Below are 17,932 nucleotides of genomic sequence, written 5' to 3'. Positions count from 1 at the left end.
GTACAGAGGCCAGCAGTTTGTACATTTATAGCAGGGCAGAGCATAGGGGTCACGAGCAGTGCACGGGGGAGGTCAGTAGCACAGAGGACGGGGCAGTGCAGTGGGTCAGTAGACCAGTGTCGGGGGGGGGGGGGGGGGTGTCATCATTACAGAGCACAAAGGTAAGAGGGGCTGTGTACACGGGGTCAGCATTGCAGAGTACAGGGATCTGAGGGGATGAGAACAAGTGTCAGAGCGCAGAACAGGAATCAACAGGAAGATGGGTCGGCAAGGTAGAGGTTGGATCAGCAGACCAGTGTAAAGTGGGTCAGCAGTGCAGAAGTCAGCAGGCCAGAGAACAGTGCGCAGTGAATGGGAATCAGCACGGTATTGTATAGAGGTAAGCAGGGCAGAGATTTTTCTCATATGCAGGGCAGCAAAGTGAGGGTGACACATTTCTGCTACCTCTTCTGGCGCGCTAATCAGCGCCAGCCCTCTTTCTTGTCCATCCTATATGATGTCACATACAAGCGCCTGAAAAGAACAGGACAAGAGAAGAGGGCCAGCACTGATCAGAGTAGTACACTTAGTAATGTTACTTCCTTGTGCTGCTCTGCAAGTGGGGGAGGAGACGGAATGTTGAGCTGCCGAGCTCATCCGTGGCAACAGGAAAGTGTTCTGGAAAAGGACTGTATTTACTCCTATACCGCTAGGGTCCTAATGACTAGTCCACCCTAGAAAGCAGATAGGACAAAGCTTTTAAAATTTTGCAAACTATCAGGATGGTTTAGGGTAGGCTTTACTCCCTGTGCAAATGACCTGCAGGTATGGAAAGTGCGTAAGTGCATATTTAAAAAATCTGAATAATTTAGGATTATAGATAGTGTTTAAAGATTGCATTAGGTATTATTTTAATAAAGGTAAACTAACCCTTTAAGAGGAGAAGATAATACATAAATCATGGTCATTTGATGTTTATTATCTTGCAATCGCTACAACTGTAGCATCTCTGTTTGGTGTCACATCACTGCCACATTTGATGATGAAGATGATTGTCAGTTTAGATAAACTGCTATGATTACATTTCCTGTTAACGACTGAGTTGTTATCAACAATTTGGTTTTTGTTATTGCTCATGCTTTTATCTAGTTGGTTATTTCCTGCTAAGGTCAACTGGTTTTGTATTTTCCAGAATGGGCTAAGTATAATAACGATTGTAGGGAAAAACCACCGAAGAGTTTTATAAAGTTGCCGACAGTTTTGCGTCATAGACCTCTGCTATTACTGCAAGTCCTTTTCAGACCCCTTTCTGTTTCAATTAAACCTAAATTCCAGGCAAACAGCTAAATGCACAGATAGAATAGATACTGTGTAAGGATACTGGATAGTATAGGAGAAGCGGCAGACTGATGAGCCCAACTCTCTGTCCTCCCATGAGCATGGTGCTTTTGCTAAATCAAAACGAATTGGTTCCTTGTGTTGCTTCTCCCTCCTCCAATCTGAGCTTTGATTTACAAGAGTTTGCAAGACACTGTTACATAGTAGTGATCGACCGATATCGTTTTTACGTTGCCGATACCGATATTTTGCCGATCGCATATCGGTATTGGCCGATATTTTCACACATGTAAAATTTTACCAAAAAAACACAAAAATCAAAACAAATCTCTTAATAAACATGATAATCTTTATTTATTAACATTTTTAACATAAACTGCTTGTTCCTCACACATTAACTGCATAAAAACTGATAGGAAATCTTCAATTGCACATACACAGTGGATTGGATGGACTGGAGTCAGTAGAGGACCACCTCTGCAGTAAGGCACTGACTGCAACTAATGCAGTGCAGTCAGTGCAAAACTGCTAGAAAAAACCTAGGCAACAACAGCTACACAAAATACACATACACAGTGGATTGGATGGACTGGAGTCAGTGGAGGACTACCTCTGCAGTAAGGCACTGACTGCAACTAATGCAGTGCAGTCAGTGCAGAACTGCTAGAAAAAGAGCAAGGCAATAGCTACACATGTCACAGTGGATTGGACTGGAGTCAGTAGAGGACTACCTCTGTCTGCAGTATGGCACTCACTGCAACTACTGTAGTCAGTGCAATACTGCTAGAAAAAAAGCTAGGCAACAGCTAGACAATGAATTGGAGTCAGTGGACTACCTTTGCAGTAGGGCACTCACTGCAACTACAGCAGTCAGTGCAAACCTGCTAGAAAAAAAGCTAGGCAACAGCTAGACAGTGGATTGGATTGGAGTGAATGCTACTCTTTTCAATACTCCCAGTTAAGTAGAACAATATTATACTGCAGAAAGCAGAACATTTCAGCATGTGCATGGTCACCTGTTAAAGGTCTTCTGTTTTGTTCAAACAATGCTGCCAGTTCATAAACATGCTCAGGAGGAGTGGTCAGAGGAGCAGAGAGAGAGAAAGGTATCTTCTAGCATGGGAAGCAAGTCTTTTGTAACGTGCCTCATTTTCTCTCCACTGAAGAGGATGACTTCTTCTGTCAATTATGGCTTCTTTCAAATAGAGATGAAGTTCATCATCCAGGCTCATCGTTGCAGATTCAGAAAAATTTAATCCTCAGCATGAGGCCCCAATAAAACACTGCAAATGTTCTGATCAATTCTACGACGATGAAGATTTTCTTCTGTTCGTTGATGTATTTTTGGATATTTGTCTGTTTTTCAGCCATTGTTTCGCCTTAGCTAATACATACTCAGAAAAGAGAGCATGGTTCTTGTATGGAGGATTCAAAAGACTTGCAAGCACATTTTTAATCTCTTCATGCTTCTCAAAACATATCAATCAAAGTTCTTTGGCTTGACAGACCATCATTTAAAAGTTGGAGGGTGTTGTGTGCCATGATGACACAGAGGTCTGAGGTATCAGCAAGCCTCATTCCTTTAGGCATGTTTGCTCCACTGTCTGGATGTTGCGCAAGCATCACTCAGTCTTTGTCAATTTCCCCATTCTTCAAGCATGCGTAGAAACATTTCTCTACTGTACTCAGCTGTGTGGGATCCTTGCATCACTTTTGTATTCAACGCCAATTGCCTTTTTGTCCATCCGCTGTCACTGAAGTGGCATGTAAGAATGAGTAGTGACTCGGACTCTGTTTGTGACCAGCAGTCCGTCGTGAATGAGAGTGAGTTGCCAGCATTCTCTGGTTGCAGCATAGCCTTTACTTTGTCAACTACCTTTTGGTGTAGCTTTGTCAGCATTTCGATTGGATAATACTTCTCACTCTTCAGTGTGTAGCTTGGCTCAAGCATGGACATCAACTGCTTAAATCCTGAGTTAGACACCATTGTAAATGGCTGGTTATCAGTGACAATCATCTCTGTGATTACTCTGTCCAGCAGTTGGGATCTTCCATCTGAATCTAGACAGTGACATCTGTTTTTTTTTTCACAAACATATCTGTTATTGTTGCCTGGGATAGTGGAGGAGGTATTGAATCAAAATCACATATATATTCTTTTCTTTTTTTTCTGTGCTGCATGATACAGTTCAATATTATGAACTCTTAGATGGGCCCAAAGATTTGACGTATTTTTGTTTTTTGCAGTTACTGATCCCATGCTCATGTTGTTTGTACATGTGTTGCACGCTGCTGCTTTTCCTGAAGATGGTTGAGATGAGAAATAGTCCCAGACCACACTTTTACTCTTTCTCTCCTCATCCATCTCCATTTCAACTTGAAAGACACAAAAAAGGTTAAAGAAATGGCTTGCTGAAGCTGCTGGCACTGGCACCCTGTTGTGGGTTGGTGGCTGACGCCTGACAGTGTGTGTGGCTGGCTTGGTGTCACCCTGTTGTGGGCGGCTTGCTTGCTCGAACACTGTGGTGGCTGGCTGGCGTAACCCTGTTCTGGGTGGCTGGCTTGCAGGAACACTGTGGTGGCAATGGCTGGCTGGCTTGGTGTCACCCTGTTATGGGTGTCTGGCTTGCTTTAACACTGGTGGCTGGCTTGGGGTCACCCTGTTATGAGTGGCTGGCTTGCAGGAACACTGTGGTGCCTGGCTGGCTTGGTGTCACCCTGTTATGGGTGGCTGGCTGGCTGGCTTGGTGACTAGTGTCATCTTGTTATTGGTGTCTGGCTTTCAGGAACAGTCTGTAGTGGCTGGTTAGATGGCTTGGTGTCACCCTGCTATGGGTGACTGTCTTGCAGGAACACTGTGGTGGCTGGCTGGCTTGGTGTCACCCTGTTATGGGTGGCTGGCTGGCTTGGTGACTAGTGTCACCTTGTTATTGGTGTCTGGCTTTCAGGAACAGTCTGTGGTGGCTGGTTAGATGGCTTGGTGTTACCCTGTTATGGGTGGCTGGCTTGCAGGAACACTGTGGTGGCTGGCTTGGTGTCAGCCTGTTATGGGTGGCTGGCTTGCAGGAACGCTGTGGTGGCTGACTGGCTTGGTGTCACCCTGTTATGGGTGGCTGGCTTTCAGGAACAGTCTGTGGTGCCTGGTTGGCTTGCTTGGTTTCACCCTGTTATGGGTGGCTGGCTTGCAGGAACACTGTGGTGGGTGGCTGGCTTGGTGTCACCCTGTTATGGGTGGCTGGCTTGCAGGAACACTGTGGTGGCTGGCTGTCTTGGTGTCACCCTGTTGTGGGTGGGTGGCTTGCAGGAACACTGGTGGCTGGCTTGGTGTCACCCTGAAAAAAACCTAAGGTGTGTTCCCATATACGGCCATTTGTGAATAAACAAAAAATATGATAAAGTAATAAGGAAAGATAACCTCCCAGAGGTGACCGTTGATCAAGCACAATATGTATATGAAAAGAAAAGAGGAAGATAGAGGATCCTTCCCATGAAACGTATCAACTAAGGGCACCAAAGAGATGATTTTAAATTTAAACAACTTTATTAGGCACTTATGCCAATGCAAGGAATGTGAATAGATGTGGCACAGCAAAATACAATAAAATACTTAAAAACAGAGCAGTATGCAATGGAGAACCATCAACCCGGGTTGGTATAGAGGGCTGCTAAAAGAAGACCTGTAGCCGCTGAAATTGGATATTGCACTGTCCCGAGATGCCAACAGTTGATGACTAATGTCAAAAATTTATGGAGCTAGACCAGACAGTCTCAAATAGTAGAGGTCACCATATAGGGTGATAACCGGTAAATGATGCCCCAATTGGGGAAGAGCTGATACTGGAGCAAGCAATATAAGGTGAATATGAAGGTAAAAAACGGGAGGGGTGAAGGAAGAAATCAAACTTCAATCCAGTGAAAAGTTCCAGGGAAAGCCGTTCATGATGTTAAACACACAGTAATAGGTAGATGTCAGATCTTCTAGTTACCGTCAGAAAGACATGGATGCAGACCTCAAAGATGATGCAGGGATGTTCGTACCTTCGTGACAATATTGCGGGACATGCCGGTGTCAGCGTTCCTCATGGTGCACTCTCCCTCTGCTCTCTCTGTGTACTACCTTGGAGCCCAGGCACACCGGCTACGGCCTGACATCACGCCTGACGTAGGGGGTGGGAGGCGGGGGAGCGAGGAGGAAGCAGGCGTGCAATGTCCGAACATCACAACGGTTACTGGTCCATTGGCTGTAGGCAAGTGATGTAAACGCTGACGCGTTTCACTGGCAAGACGCCAGTTTCCTCAGAGCTAAAGGTGGGAAGCAAACAGTTCAATATTTATAGTGATCCTCTAATTCTCTGATTTAAGTGCAGGTGTGGTAACCAATCCAACACAGACACATGTGATACCATCTTTTGGCCACAAGATGTCTCCACTTAAACAGGAGAGTTTAAACCATTAAGTATACCCACATATGTCAAGGTCCTCTCACCATGGAATATACATAGAAATGTTAGTGTCACCCTGTTATGGGTGGCTGGCTTGCAGGAACACTGTGGTGGCTGGCTGGCTTGCAGGAACACTGTGGTGGGTGGCTGGCTTGGGGGGATCACCCTGTTGTGTGGGTGGGTGGCTGGCTTGGGGTCACTCACCCGGGCCTGTTATGGTGGGTAGCTGGCTTGCTGGAACACTGGTCATGGTGGCAGGTGGCTGGCTTGGTGTCATCTGGGTGGCTGGATGGCTGCTTGCTCGCTGGAACACTGTTGTGGGCTGGGTGGCTGGATGCTGGCCGGTTCTGTTGCTGTAGGTCAGATGGCTGGCGGCTGGCATCCTGTGGTGGGTGGCTGAGGCCAGGGCCTGTGGGTAGATGGCTGGCTGGCAGCGTGATCGGACCTGACTGCAGCTGGCCGTAACACGAGGCTGTGTGAGGCGGTCTTAAGTGCAGCGCGCAGTGAAATGGCATCACGTATGGGCCACGCAGGTGTGGGAGGCGGTGTTAGAAGGCACGAAAATATCGGCAATATCGGTAAATCCAAAGGCCGATACCGATATATTGGGGGAAAGTGCATATCGGCCCCCGATATATCGGTGTTGCTGATAATCGGTCGATCTCTATTACATAGTTACATAGTTAGGTTGAAAAAAGACATAAGTCCATCAAGCTCAACCAATAAATAACTAAAAAGAAAACGCAACCATACAATCCCATGTACACAATCCTGTACTCAGTTTATCCAGAGGAAGGTGAAAAACCCCAGCAAAGCATGATCCAATTTGGTACAGCAGGGGAAAGATTTTCTTCCTGATCCCCCGAGAGGCAATCGGATATTCCCTGGATCAACGTTACCTATAAATACTAGTACCCAGTTATATTATGTACACCTAGGAAATAATCTAGGCTTTTTTTAAGCAATCTATTGAGCTGGCCAGAACCGCCTGTAGAGGGAGTCTATTCCCCATTTTCACAGCTCTTGCTGTGAAAAAACCTTTCCGTATTTGGAGACAAAATCTTTTCCTCTAGACGTAAAGAGTGCCCTCTTCTCTGTGATGACCTTAAAGTGAATAACTCAACACCAAGTTCACTATTTGGACCCTTTATAATAAGTATGTATATGTATGTGTATATATATATATATATATATATATATATATATATATATATATATATATATATATATATATATAATATATATATATATATCATATCCCCCCTTAATCTCCTCTTCTCAAGAGAGAATAAATTCAGTTCCTCCAATCTGAACGGAGCTCCTCCATGCCTCTTATCAGTTTTGTTGCTCTTCTCTGCACTTTCTCCAGTTCCCCGGTTTATTCTTTTTGAGAACTGGTGCCCAAAATTGAACCACATATTCCAGATGAGCTCTTACTAATGATTTGTACAGGGGCTTTGCTTGCTTTGGAAACTGGAGCTTGGCATGGCATATGGCATGCTATTCTTAAAGCGGTAGTATCCCGCTCTTTGACACTTTTACCTACAGGTAAGCCTATAATAAGGCTTACCTGTAGGTACAAATAATATCTCCTAAACCGGCATGGTTTAGGAGATATTTACAGTGCACGCAGCCGCTCTCGCGAGCGGCGCATGCGCTCTGAAGGTCCGGGGGGACCTTCAATTAAGTTGTCGGGAGCTTTCCGGAAAAATCACTCCCGCGCGCATGCGCGGGAGTGACGTCATCGCGGCACCGGCCAATCATCGCGCCGGAGCCGTCTCTTCCGGCCAATCACCGCGCCTGAGCCGCCGAACCCGGAAGAGACGGCGAGGGATCATGGCAGCGCCCGCAGCGATGTCCGGGGGTCCGTGTTGGGGCTTCGTTCTAAGGTAAGTTACACATAATGGGCTAGTATGCGATGCATACTAGCCCATTATGCCTTTGTCTTGCAGTTTTTTTTTTGTTCTAAGGGTTTACAACCGCTTTAAGCTTATTATCCACCAGAACACCCAGATCCTTCTCCACTATGGATTCCCCCAGTTGTACTCCCCCCCCCCCCCCCCCAATATGTATGATGCATGCATATTCTTAGCCCCCACTTGCATAACTTTACATTTATCAACATTAAACCTCATTTGCCACATAGTTGCCCAATAAAACAGTGCATTGAGGTCTGCTTGTAAGTTGGAGACACCCTGTAAGTAAGTTATTCCTCGGCAAAGACTGAAATGGTACTTTTAATCCCAAACCCTATATCATTAATAAATATATTAAAAAGTTAGGATCCCAACACTGAACCTTGGGGTACACAACTGATAATTTTAGACCATTCAGAGTTAGAATCATTAACCACTACTCTCTGAATTATATCTTTTAGCCAGTTTTTCTATCCATTTACAAACTGATCTTTACAAGCCTGTAGACTTTACCTTGCACATTAGCCATGTGTGGAGAACTGTGTAACATGCTTTTGCAAAATCCAAGTACACTACCTCCACAGCCACCCCTCTGTCCAAGGTTTTACTTACCTCATAAAAAGAAATTGGGTTTGACAACTTCTGTCTTTCATGAATCCATGCTGTTGCTTACATTTTTTTTTTTTCAGCAAGAACTCATCTATGTGGTCTTTTATTAAACTCTCCAGTATCTTCTAGACTATAGAAGTTAAACTAACAGGTCTATAGTTACTTGGCAAAGACTTTGATCCCTTTTTAAATATAGGCACCGCATTGGCCAATCCAGTGGTACTATTCCAGTCCCTAACGAGTCCCTGAAAACAAGACTTTGGAAAGACAGAGCTCAATTCTTTTAGGATGTGTGGGTGGATGCCATCTGTTTCATATCCCATTTTTCTGGACTATATCACTTTTGAGCCATTGTGGATCATTTGGGGCTGTGTCAATACCATCCCCATTATCGTCATGAGCTCCCCCCATGCTCCTTTGTATACACTGAGCTGTATTTATTAAATCTGCATTCTCTTTGTCCCCAGTCACCCTGACCCTTTTGCTATTAATATATTTGAAGAATGTTTGGGGGTTTGTCCTACTATCTTTTGCAATCTGTCCTTTATTATGAATTCTTGAGTCCTTGATTTCTTTTTCACATATTCTGTTCTACTCTTTGTAACAATTAAACAATGATAGTGTTCCTTCATTTTATATTTTTTAAAAGCACTTTTCTTATTATTTATAGCTTTTTTAACTTCGGCCATGAGCCACATAGGTTTTATTTTTTGCCTTTTAAACTTATTGCCCAAGGAAATATACTTTGCAGTGAGTTCTCATACAGTTGTTTTCTTTTTTTAAGAATTTCCATTTCTGTTCTGTGTTCATCAATGCCAATATTTCCTCCCAGTCTAAGTATAGTAGAGCAGTTAAGTTAAATTCAGGTACTTGCACTGCTTGCATTAAAGGAAAATAAATGTTATGTTTTATTGATTACAGAGCTGTATTACTTTGTAACATTTATATCTATCTGAAGTTCAGCTTCCAGTGTTGCTTATAATTACTGAATAAAATTAAAACACAAGCTTATTGAGAACAGAGGTGCAAATGGCACTCTTGATCTGCACTAACAAATGGCTATCAATCAGACTTCCAATACTAGATCATATAAGATCATTTATGAGTAGTTGCTCTTACTGAACCTGCATTGCTTATGAAATGTTAATCATACTCCTACTTTTAACGATGGCATAATAAACCAGATATTCACTAAAGATTATGTCCATTTACTTGAAACTCACTGCATCTGCTAGAGACCTTTTACATTTTTTATCAGCTATGATATTGTTGATCTTATGTGTATATGTATCAACCCTTCACTCTTTATTACATGTTCAAGTAGTTACTAGATGGTATAGGATTTAAATAACTGAAGTAATTTTCTGTTTTCCTCGGTAGCCGCTTGATCCAGGTTGTGAAGCTCTACCTGTATGCGCCATCCTCGGGCTTATTTACATGTCCTCTTGCTATGACAGATGGTGCAGCCAAGGTTATAGAGGTAAGTAATCTTACCATGCACATAGAGGATACATTGGGGTTGATTTACTAATGACAAACAGCCTGTTTTAGTTAATGAGCTTAAGTTCTGCTGAATACCATCATCCAATCATGTGCAAGCAAAAATGCTGTTTTTTAATTTTATTTGCATGAGATTGAGTATTTTTTGCCAAGTTATTTATCTAATTTACTAAGCTCTGGAGCACCTGCACAATGCAAATGCACAGTCTATTTGCCTTTAGTAAATCAACCCTTTTGTGTTTTTTTTTTTTTTTTTTACACTTTTGTGTATTGAACTGACCACATAACATACCCCAGTGCTTTTTCACTACCGCTTATATTCATACATGTGGAAGTATAAAAAGAAAAAAAAAAAGAAGAATCTGTGCGTTGCTACTCCATTTTGGCATGTCATCAATTATCATAGTAGATCCACATGCTATGAAAAGCAGGATGGGCACGGACATCAAATATTCTAAAAAACTTGCTGTGAATGTATGCAAATTTGCATATGGACTGTAGAAAACTAGGAAAATATAGTAGTAAATATAGTAAATGTATAGTTGCCATTAGACACTATTGTGTGGATCAAAGACATTCTGCAGAGCAAGCTACAGCAGAGTCTTGTCCCTGTACAAAACATTAGTAAAACCTCATCCTAAAAATGCAGTTCAGGTTTGGGCATCAGTTCACAAAAAGGACTTCATAGAGCTAGGAATAGTGTAGACAAGGTAACGAAGGACCTCAGTTATGAGGAATGATTAACTTTTCCGTAAGGGAACCCCTGCGGAATCCACGGACGTCAGGGTGTGCTCTAATGGCAATAGCCAAGGGTTCCGCTGCCAGGGCATAAAGTAGAGGGGACAATGTGCACCCCTGTCGGGTGCCCCTAGAGAGGGGGAACTCCGCTGAGGTCCAGCTGTTGGCCAGGACCCGTGCTACCGGGGCGTTGTAAAGCAACTGTACCCATTTTATAAAGTTGGGTCTAAATCCATATCTCCCGAGACACGGCCAAAGCCTTTGACTCGGTTGAGTGGTCCTTCTTTTGGGCGTGTCCAGAGTAACCACCACCCTCCTACCTGGGTTGTCATGTTCAGCCTGCAGATTCATGAATAATCTACGTAAGTTGAATGAGGTTTTTCTGCCCGGCATGAAACCTGCCTGATCAGGGTGGATAAGTGATAATATAACTTTTTTTAGACGGATGGACAAAATCTTATCGAGAATTTTAACATCCACCTGCAGGAGAGAGATGGGGCGGTAAGACTCCGGGAGGTGAGGGTCCTTGCCGGGTTTAGGAATTAACACTATCAACGCCTCTCTCATAGAGGGAGGCAGAGCTTGATCCTCAAACAGTTGATTAAAGAGAGTAAGCAATTTGGGTAGTATTAACTCAGAGTATTGGGCGTAGAATTCCACCGGAAGCCCTTCAAGACCTGGGGACCTTGATCTGGGAAACCTGGACACAGCCTCCGTGATTTCATCCTCAGTGAGCGGTGCCTCCAACTGCGCGACCTGCTCGGAAGACAATGTAGGGAATTGCACAGTGCGCAAAAAATCATGCATGTCCAAACAGTCAGCCGGAGCCCTAGAGGTATAGAGATCACTAAAAAAGGAACAGAACCTGCTTGCGACCAGTTGGGGATCATTCAAAGGGGCACCCAAATCAGTCGACAGGGAGATCACCACCTGGGGCCAGTCCTCACAATGGACTAGATAGGCTAGCAACTTCCCAGCTCGTTCCCCGTGTGCGAAAAGCCGCTGCATTTGAAAAAACAGTTTCGTCTTAGCTCGTTCGTAGTCCAATTGGGTCACCGCCTTGGAGGTCAGCTTAAACTGGGATTCAGTAGCTTGAGTGGGGTCAGCCAAAAAGGCATGTTCTGCCGTGGCCAGGTTGGTCGTTGCCCGAGAGTAGGCCTCAGCAGTGTCCGCCTTAATTGCTTTAACGCGGGACTGCAGGGTAGCTCTAGCGTGTAATTTAAATGCCTCCCACACAGCCCCCAGAGAGGCGGTGTGTTCGTTATCGGCAAAAAACTGACTCCAGTTGTCATCCAGAGCGTTCCCCTCCACCATCAAGGCCAACCACGCTGGATTGAGCCTCCAAGCTGGCTGCGGCCTACTGTGGGGCAAAGACACAAAAACCCAATAGGGGAAATGGTCAGACAACGACCTGGGGGAAAAGGCCGCCTTGAGCAGTCTAGGAAGCAAGGCCCAGACAGCAGTATTAAGTCTATTGGGGACATAGAGTGATGGGATGCAGAAAAGCAGGAGTACGATCTCTGAGAGGGGTATAGAGTTCGCCACGTATCCTGCAGCCCAAAACTCTCCAACAAAGGGGCAAATCTAGTGCTTGCGGCCGGAACCGACACCTGGGGAGAATCGCCTAGTCTGTCAAGGGTAGTGTCTAAAACATTATTAAAGTTCCCGATCCAAACAGCCGGTAGGGCCCACCGGGTGCTGAGTCATGAAGGCAAACCCCTCTAAAATAACAGAACTAGAGAAGGGGGGCGGTATATAAAAGGCCATAATGAGCATAGGTTCACCAAATATAGAAACCAGTAAAACACATATGTACCCTGGGGGTCGACGTGAGATCCCAGAAGCTGGAAATGAACCGATTTGGTGACAAGGACGGCTACACCTCTGGAATGGAAAGTGTGAGCCGAATGGTATACCCACCCCACCCACGGGCGTTTTAGGGACAACTGCATACGGCCATCCAGATGAATCTCAACTAAGGCAAAACAAGAAGAAAAGCCGCTCAGGTGCAAGTTCAGCACTCGGTGCAGGTCAGATCCGCCATCCAAGCATGTAGACATCCAAAAAGAGAAAGACCGCACTCAGAGAAGTTGAATAAAAATCAATAGAACTCCTTTATTCTCCATGAAAACAGCAGACAGGCAGTGCAATACACGGACAGACGTGTCGGGTTGACGCGTTTCACGATATAAATCGCTTAATCATAACCTCATCAGGGTGTGTGGTTATGATTAAGTGATTTATATCGTGAAACGCGTCAACCCGACACGTCTGTCCGTGTATTGCACTGTCTGTCTGCTGTTTTCATGGAGAATAAAGGAGTTCTATTGATTTTTATTCAAACTTCTCTGAGTGCGGTCTTTCTCTTTTTGGATGTCTACATGCTTGAATCTCAACTAAGACCAAGATGTCCGCACGCAGCTGTTTAAGGACATTGAAGACAGCTGTCCGCTTAATTTTGTCCCGCATGCCCCTGACGTTCCACGTCAAAATCTTCAGGGCGGCCATAACCACAATACCAAACCTAATGGGGCAGGAGCCTTAAGGATCTCAGTCATACCCCCTATACAATGGCCTATGAGGCAGCTGAAAAGGAGCAATATAAGGCACTCAGTAATAAATAGAGATTGTACCTCAATCCCCACAACACAAACAGTTATAATATACATGTTTATTATATTGAAAAAAATTGGGTGCGCTGATAGGGGTAAAGCTGCTACCTGAACTTAAACCAAGTGAAATAAATGTTGAAAAATATAGGTGCGCTAAACAAGGTGTTAAAATGAATGACCAAAATAACACATATAAATCACAATTAAATAGTGAAATCACATCAAGGTGCATATATTCAGTGAACCAAAAGTGAACGTGGTCCAGTGCAAAAATGAATAAAATCAAACAAGTGCAAAAACCAATGATAGTCCACAAAGTCCAAATAATATAGTCTTCACCATACTGTGTGGTATAAATTTGAAAAATCAACTTCCAGTGATGTATCAGTGATATAAATAGTGATTCCCACCACCGACAGGATTTCCTCCTTACCAAAAATAAATTAAGTAAGGTGCAGAATCAGATTGAATAGCCAAATGGAGAGGAGGAAAACTTCCACTGCAATGCCACTCTGTGCGATGACACAAATGTGCCTCTTACCAGATGGTATGTATCATAGCGCAGAGAAAATACTCCTGAATGGGTGTCCCCTCTCCTGGGTCGGATATCCGTGGTCCCCTCCGCAAACTACGTATGTCCTGCTGGTTTGATACTCCCCGAGGTGATGTATGAGGACAAAGACCTAAAGTAGACAATAGTGTTATACCCCCGATAAAAAATTTTTAGGAAAGGTAATACACTTACATTCTGTATGCGGGGAAAAGACTGCGAGAGTATCCAATGTGTTGCCTATGCCCGGCTGCAGATCGGGCTAGAGGTGTGTGACACGCCTCCTCTCTGACGCGTTTCCTCTGACAAGGCTTCTGCTGAGATAGGAGGGCACCTTACTTAATAAATTTTTGGTAAGGAGGAAATCTTGTCGGTGGTGGGAATCACTATTTATATCAGTGATACATCACTGGAAGTTGATTTTTCAAATTTATACCACACAGTACGGTGAAGACTATATTATTTGGACTTTGTGGACTATCATTGGTTTTTGCACTTGTTTGATTTTATTCACTTTTGCACTGGACCACGTTCACTTTTGGTTCACTGAATATATGCACCTTGATGTGATTTCACTATTATTTAATTGTGATTTATATGTGTTATTTTGGTCATTCATTTTAACACCTTGTTTAGCGCACCTATATTTTTCAACATTTATTTCACTTGGTTTAAGTTCAGGTAGCAGCTTCACCCCTATCAGCACACCAAATTTTTTTTCAATATAATATACATGCACTTGCACAGAAAAAACAATCTTACTGGAGAAAAAACTTCATCCCCCCCCCCCACCCCACCCTGCACCACCCCCAATTCGTGCAGGCTTGGATCCCCAAAAAAACAAAAAAAAAAAAGTCTGAGACATTCATAAAGGTGCAAAGAAAAAAGAAAAAAAGGAGGAAAAATGCCAGGGCCAGGCCGCACTCAGGACACAGCACGAAACAGGGCCTGGTGTAGGAATGCGTGGCTGGCCCTTTAGACAGAAGGAGCACGTGGAAAAGGGTAGAGCAACGATTCAGGGCACATACACCTGACGCAGCAGGTGCAAGGGGCGAGAAAAAATTCACTGGGCAGCATAGCTTGTGAGAAGGCTCAAAACCACATGTAGCAAAAACAAAAAAAAGAACAAAAGGGGTAAAAATGGAAAAGAACATAGAAAAAAAACAAACGTGGAGTAGCGGTGCTCCGCCGGAACATGCAACTGGAGTAAGTTCCACCAGCCATAGTTCAGGAGTAGTAGGGATTCACAGTAAGCCTTGGAAAGGAAGCCAGGGGCCTGGGTGCACTGTCAAAAGGGTAGACACAATCCGCAGGAAACAAATGGCATCATGAAAGACAGAGGGTCCCAGGAAAACAGAGGGGGAAATGGGGCAGGATAATCCATGTTGGGGTTTCCAACTGAGGGAAGAAGATGGGAAAATGACTAGAAAGTAGTTCCTGGGGGGCAACAGAGAAAGGGGTCACCATCCACGTCATCCACGGGCCTCAAGATGTTCCAGCCAGGCAATGGCCGACTCCGGATCATCGAAAAAGTGGACCCTATCCTCGCCCTCCACCCTGAGGCGGGCCGGGAACAGCATAGCATACTTCATATGTTTAATCCGCAGTCTGCGCTTGGCCTCCATAAAACCTATGCGGCACCTCTAGACCTCCGCATAAAGTCCAGGAAGACTGCAATCCTGCCATTTCCGAGCGGGATATTCCCCTTCTCCCTTGCCAACTGCAGAATAGCGTCTCTGTCCTTGTAGTTGAGGAACTTTGCTATAAATGTGCGTGGGGGTGCACCCTGGGGCGGTGGACGTCCCGGCAGGCGATGAGCCCGCTCCACCGCAAAGCTGGGCGAGAAGGAGTCCCTTCCATAGGTTTTAACAAGCAACTCTTCCAGATATGTGGTAGGATCAGCACCTTCCATCCCCTCAGGCAGGCCTATAAAACGCAGATTGCAACGTCGCAATCTGTGCTCCATATCATCCTGTTTCTGTAGGATTTGCTGCACCTGTTGTTGTAGCAGCCTGTCTGTGGAGTTCTGTATGGGAGGGAGGGAGTCCTCAAGCTCACTGATACGGTGTTCAGTGTCAGTGACACTCTCTCTAATTTTTTGCATGTCCTGCCTTATCAGTGAGATGTCCACTTTCACCACCTCTATTTTAGCAGTAAGTGTCGTCTGGCAAATGGAAATAGCATCCAGCACCCTGGCCGTATCGGGCCCCGCAGCCGTCCCTGCCTCCTGTCCCTGGGCAGCGCCATCTTGAGAGGAGGCCTCCTTCTCCTGGCGGTGGTATTTATCTAATTTCGCCGCTGTTTCAGCAGCTTTCTTGGGCGGTGACATGTCGCCGCAGGTGACCGGAGTGTGTGGGAGGGAGATCGGGGTGTATTGCGGCTGTGGGGCTTCAGAATGATAGGGAAAGGATTACGGTCCGGCAGAGCTCACCTTACTCACGTCTCACTGCATGCCACGCCAGGCCACACCCCCCCCCCCGGAATGATTAACTTAGCTGTATGTATTAACCTTAAATAAAAACTTAGCGTTTCTAAAGTCTCCATACTTACCTGTCCAATAGTCCTATGACGGAGCTTGCATCCAGTACCGCCATCAGGGGGAGTGCAGCCCATACAGATGTGAGGGGCCCAGGCATCTCTAGGGGCCTGGTCCCTCAGGACGCTCAGGCCCTAAGCTGGCACCTCCCCTTTGCTCTTTTTCAGCCCCCTACAGTCCCAACTCCCACTGGTGCCACCTGCTGCACTGGCTCCTGACTCCCAGCCAATGGCGTAGCGTGCATAGGTAGCCGGAGCACTTGAGGGGTGCAAAATGAGTGCCTGCCTCTCTGGAAAACCTGGTGTTTCCATCTACCTGCTCCTCTTCTCCCCCTTATTTTGATGGCCGCTTTGTCCTCCTGACCTTTCCTGGTTTCAGTGTGCAGTGACAGGCGACTCGGGAGATACGGCTGTCCCTTGAAGGAGGGGATTCCCCACACTGCTCCGTCAACTCCAGCATGCTGAGCTTCACGTACACACACCCCATCTCATGTCTTTCTCTCCTTGCCTGTGTGCTGCTGCGTCTGTGATGGGGATGTGGTGTCAGGCCGACAGCCACATTGAGAGAAGCCGCTTTGAGCCCCAGAGACCAATCAAATGAGTAAGCACTGTAACCAGACCCTGACCCCTCCCTCCCTATTCCTGACCCCCTCCCTCTTTATCCCTGACCCCCTCCTCTCTCTCCCTGAACCCCTTCTTTCTCTCTTTGACCCCTCTCTCTCTCTTTGTCTCGTCTCTCTGATCCCCCCCCCTCTCTCTCTCTCTCTCTCTCTCTCTCTCTGACCCCCCCCCCTCTCTCTGACCCCCCCCTCTCTCTCTCTCTCTCTCTCTCTCTCTCTCTCTCTCTCTGACCCCCCCCCTCTATCTCTCTCTCTCTCTCTCTCTCTCTGACTCACCCCTCTCTCTCTCTGACTCCCCTCTCTCTGACCCCCTCTTTCTCTCTGACCCCCTCTCTCTCTCTGACCCCCCTCTCTCTCTCTCTGACCCTCCCCTGTCTCTCTCTGACCCTCCCCTCTCTCTCTCTGACCCCCCCTCTCTCCCTGACCCCCCCCCTCTCTCTCTCTCTCTCTCTCTCTCTCTCTCTCTCTCTCTCTCTCTTCTCTCTCTCTCTCTCTCTCTCTCCCCCTGACCCCCCTCTCTCTCCCCTGACCCCCCCTCTCTCTCTCTCTCTCTCTCCCCCTGACCCCCCTCTCTCTCTCTCTCTCTCTCTCTCTCTCTCTCTCTCTCTCTCCCCCCCCTGACCCCCCTCTCTCTCTCTCCCCCTGACCCCCCTCTCTCTCTCTCTCTCCCCCTGACCCCCCTCTCTCTCTCTCTCTCTCTCTCTCTCTCTCTCTCTCTCTCCCCCTGACCCCTCTCTCTCTCTCCCCCCGACCCCTCTCTCTCTCTCTCTCTCTCTCTCTCTCTCCCTGACCCCCTCTCTCTCTCTCTCTCCCTGACCCCCTCTCTCTCTCTCCCTGACCCCCCCCTCTCTCTCTCTCTCTCCCTGACCCCCTCTCTCTCTCTCTCCCTGACCCCCTCTCTCTCTCTCTCCCTGACCCCCCTCCTCTCTCTCCCTGACCCCTCTCTCTCTCTCTCCCTGACCCCCCTCTCTCTCCCTCTCCCTGACCCCCCTCTCTCTCTCTCCCTGACCCCCTCCTCTCTCTCTCCCTGACCCCCCCCCCTCTCTCTCCCTCTCTCTCCCTGACCCCCCCCCATCTCTCTCTCTCTCCTCTC

The 17,932-nt window shown here is 46.2% G+C and overlaps 1 protein-coding gene across 1 annotated transcript in view; it reads left to right on the top strand.

The window, feature by feature from the left end:
- Positions 1-17,932, top strand: part of LOC309555041 (acyl-CoA dehydrogenase family member 11-like) — a 180,624-nt gene that overhangs the window by 84,100 nt on the left and 78,592 nt on the right. Inside the window, exon 4 of the mRNA XM_082256857.1 lies at positions 9,665-9,764. Within this exon, the coding sequence (XP_082112983.1) occupies positions 9,665-9,764 (100 nt within the window). The remainder of the gene's footprint in view (positions 1-9,664; positions 9,765-17,932) is intronic.

This window comes from Pelophylax lessonae, assembly GCF_965119305.1.
Source record: "Pelophylax lessonae genome assembly, chromosome: 1".
In the NCBI taxonomy this organism is placed as follows: domain Eukaryota; kingdom Metazoa; phylum Chordata; class Amphibia; order Anura; family Ranidae; genus Pelophylax; species Pelophylax lessonae.
Note: the sequence above shows the minus strand (reverse complement) of the source record. Positions and strands in the feature narration are given on the sequence as shown.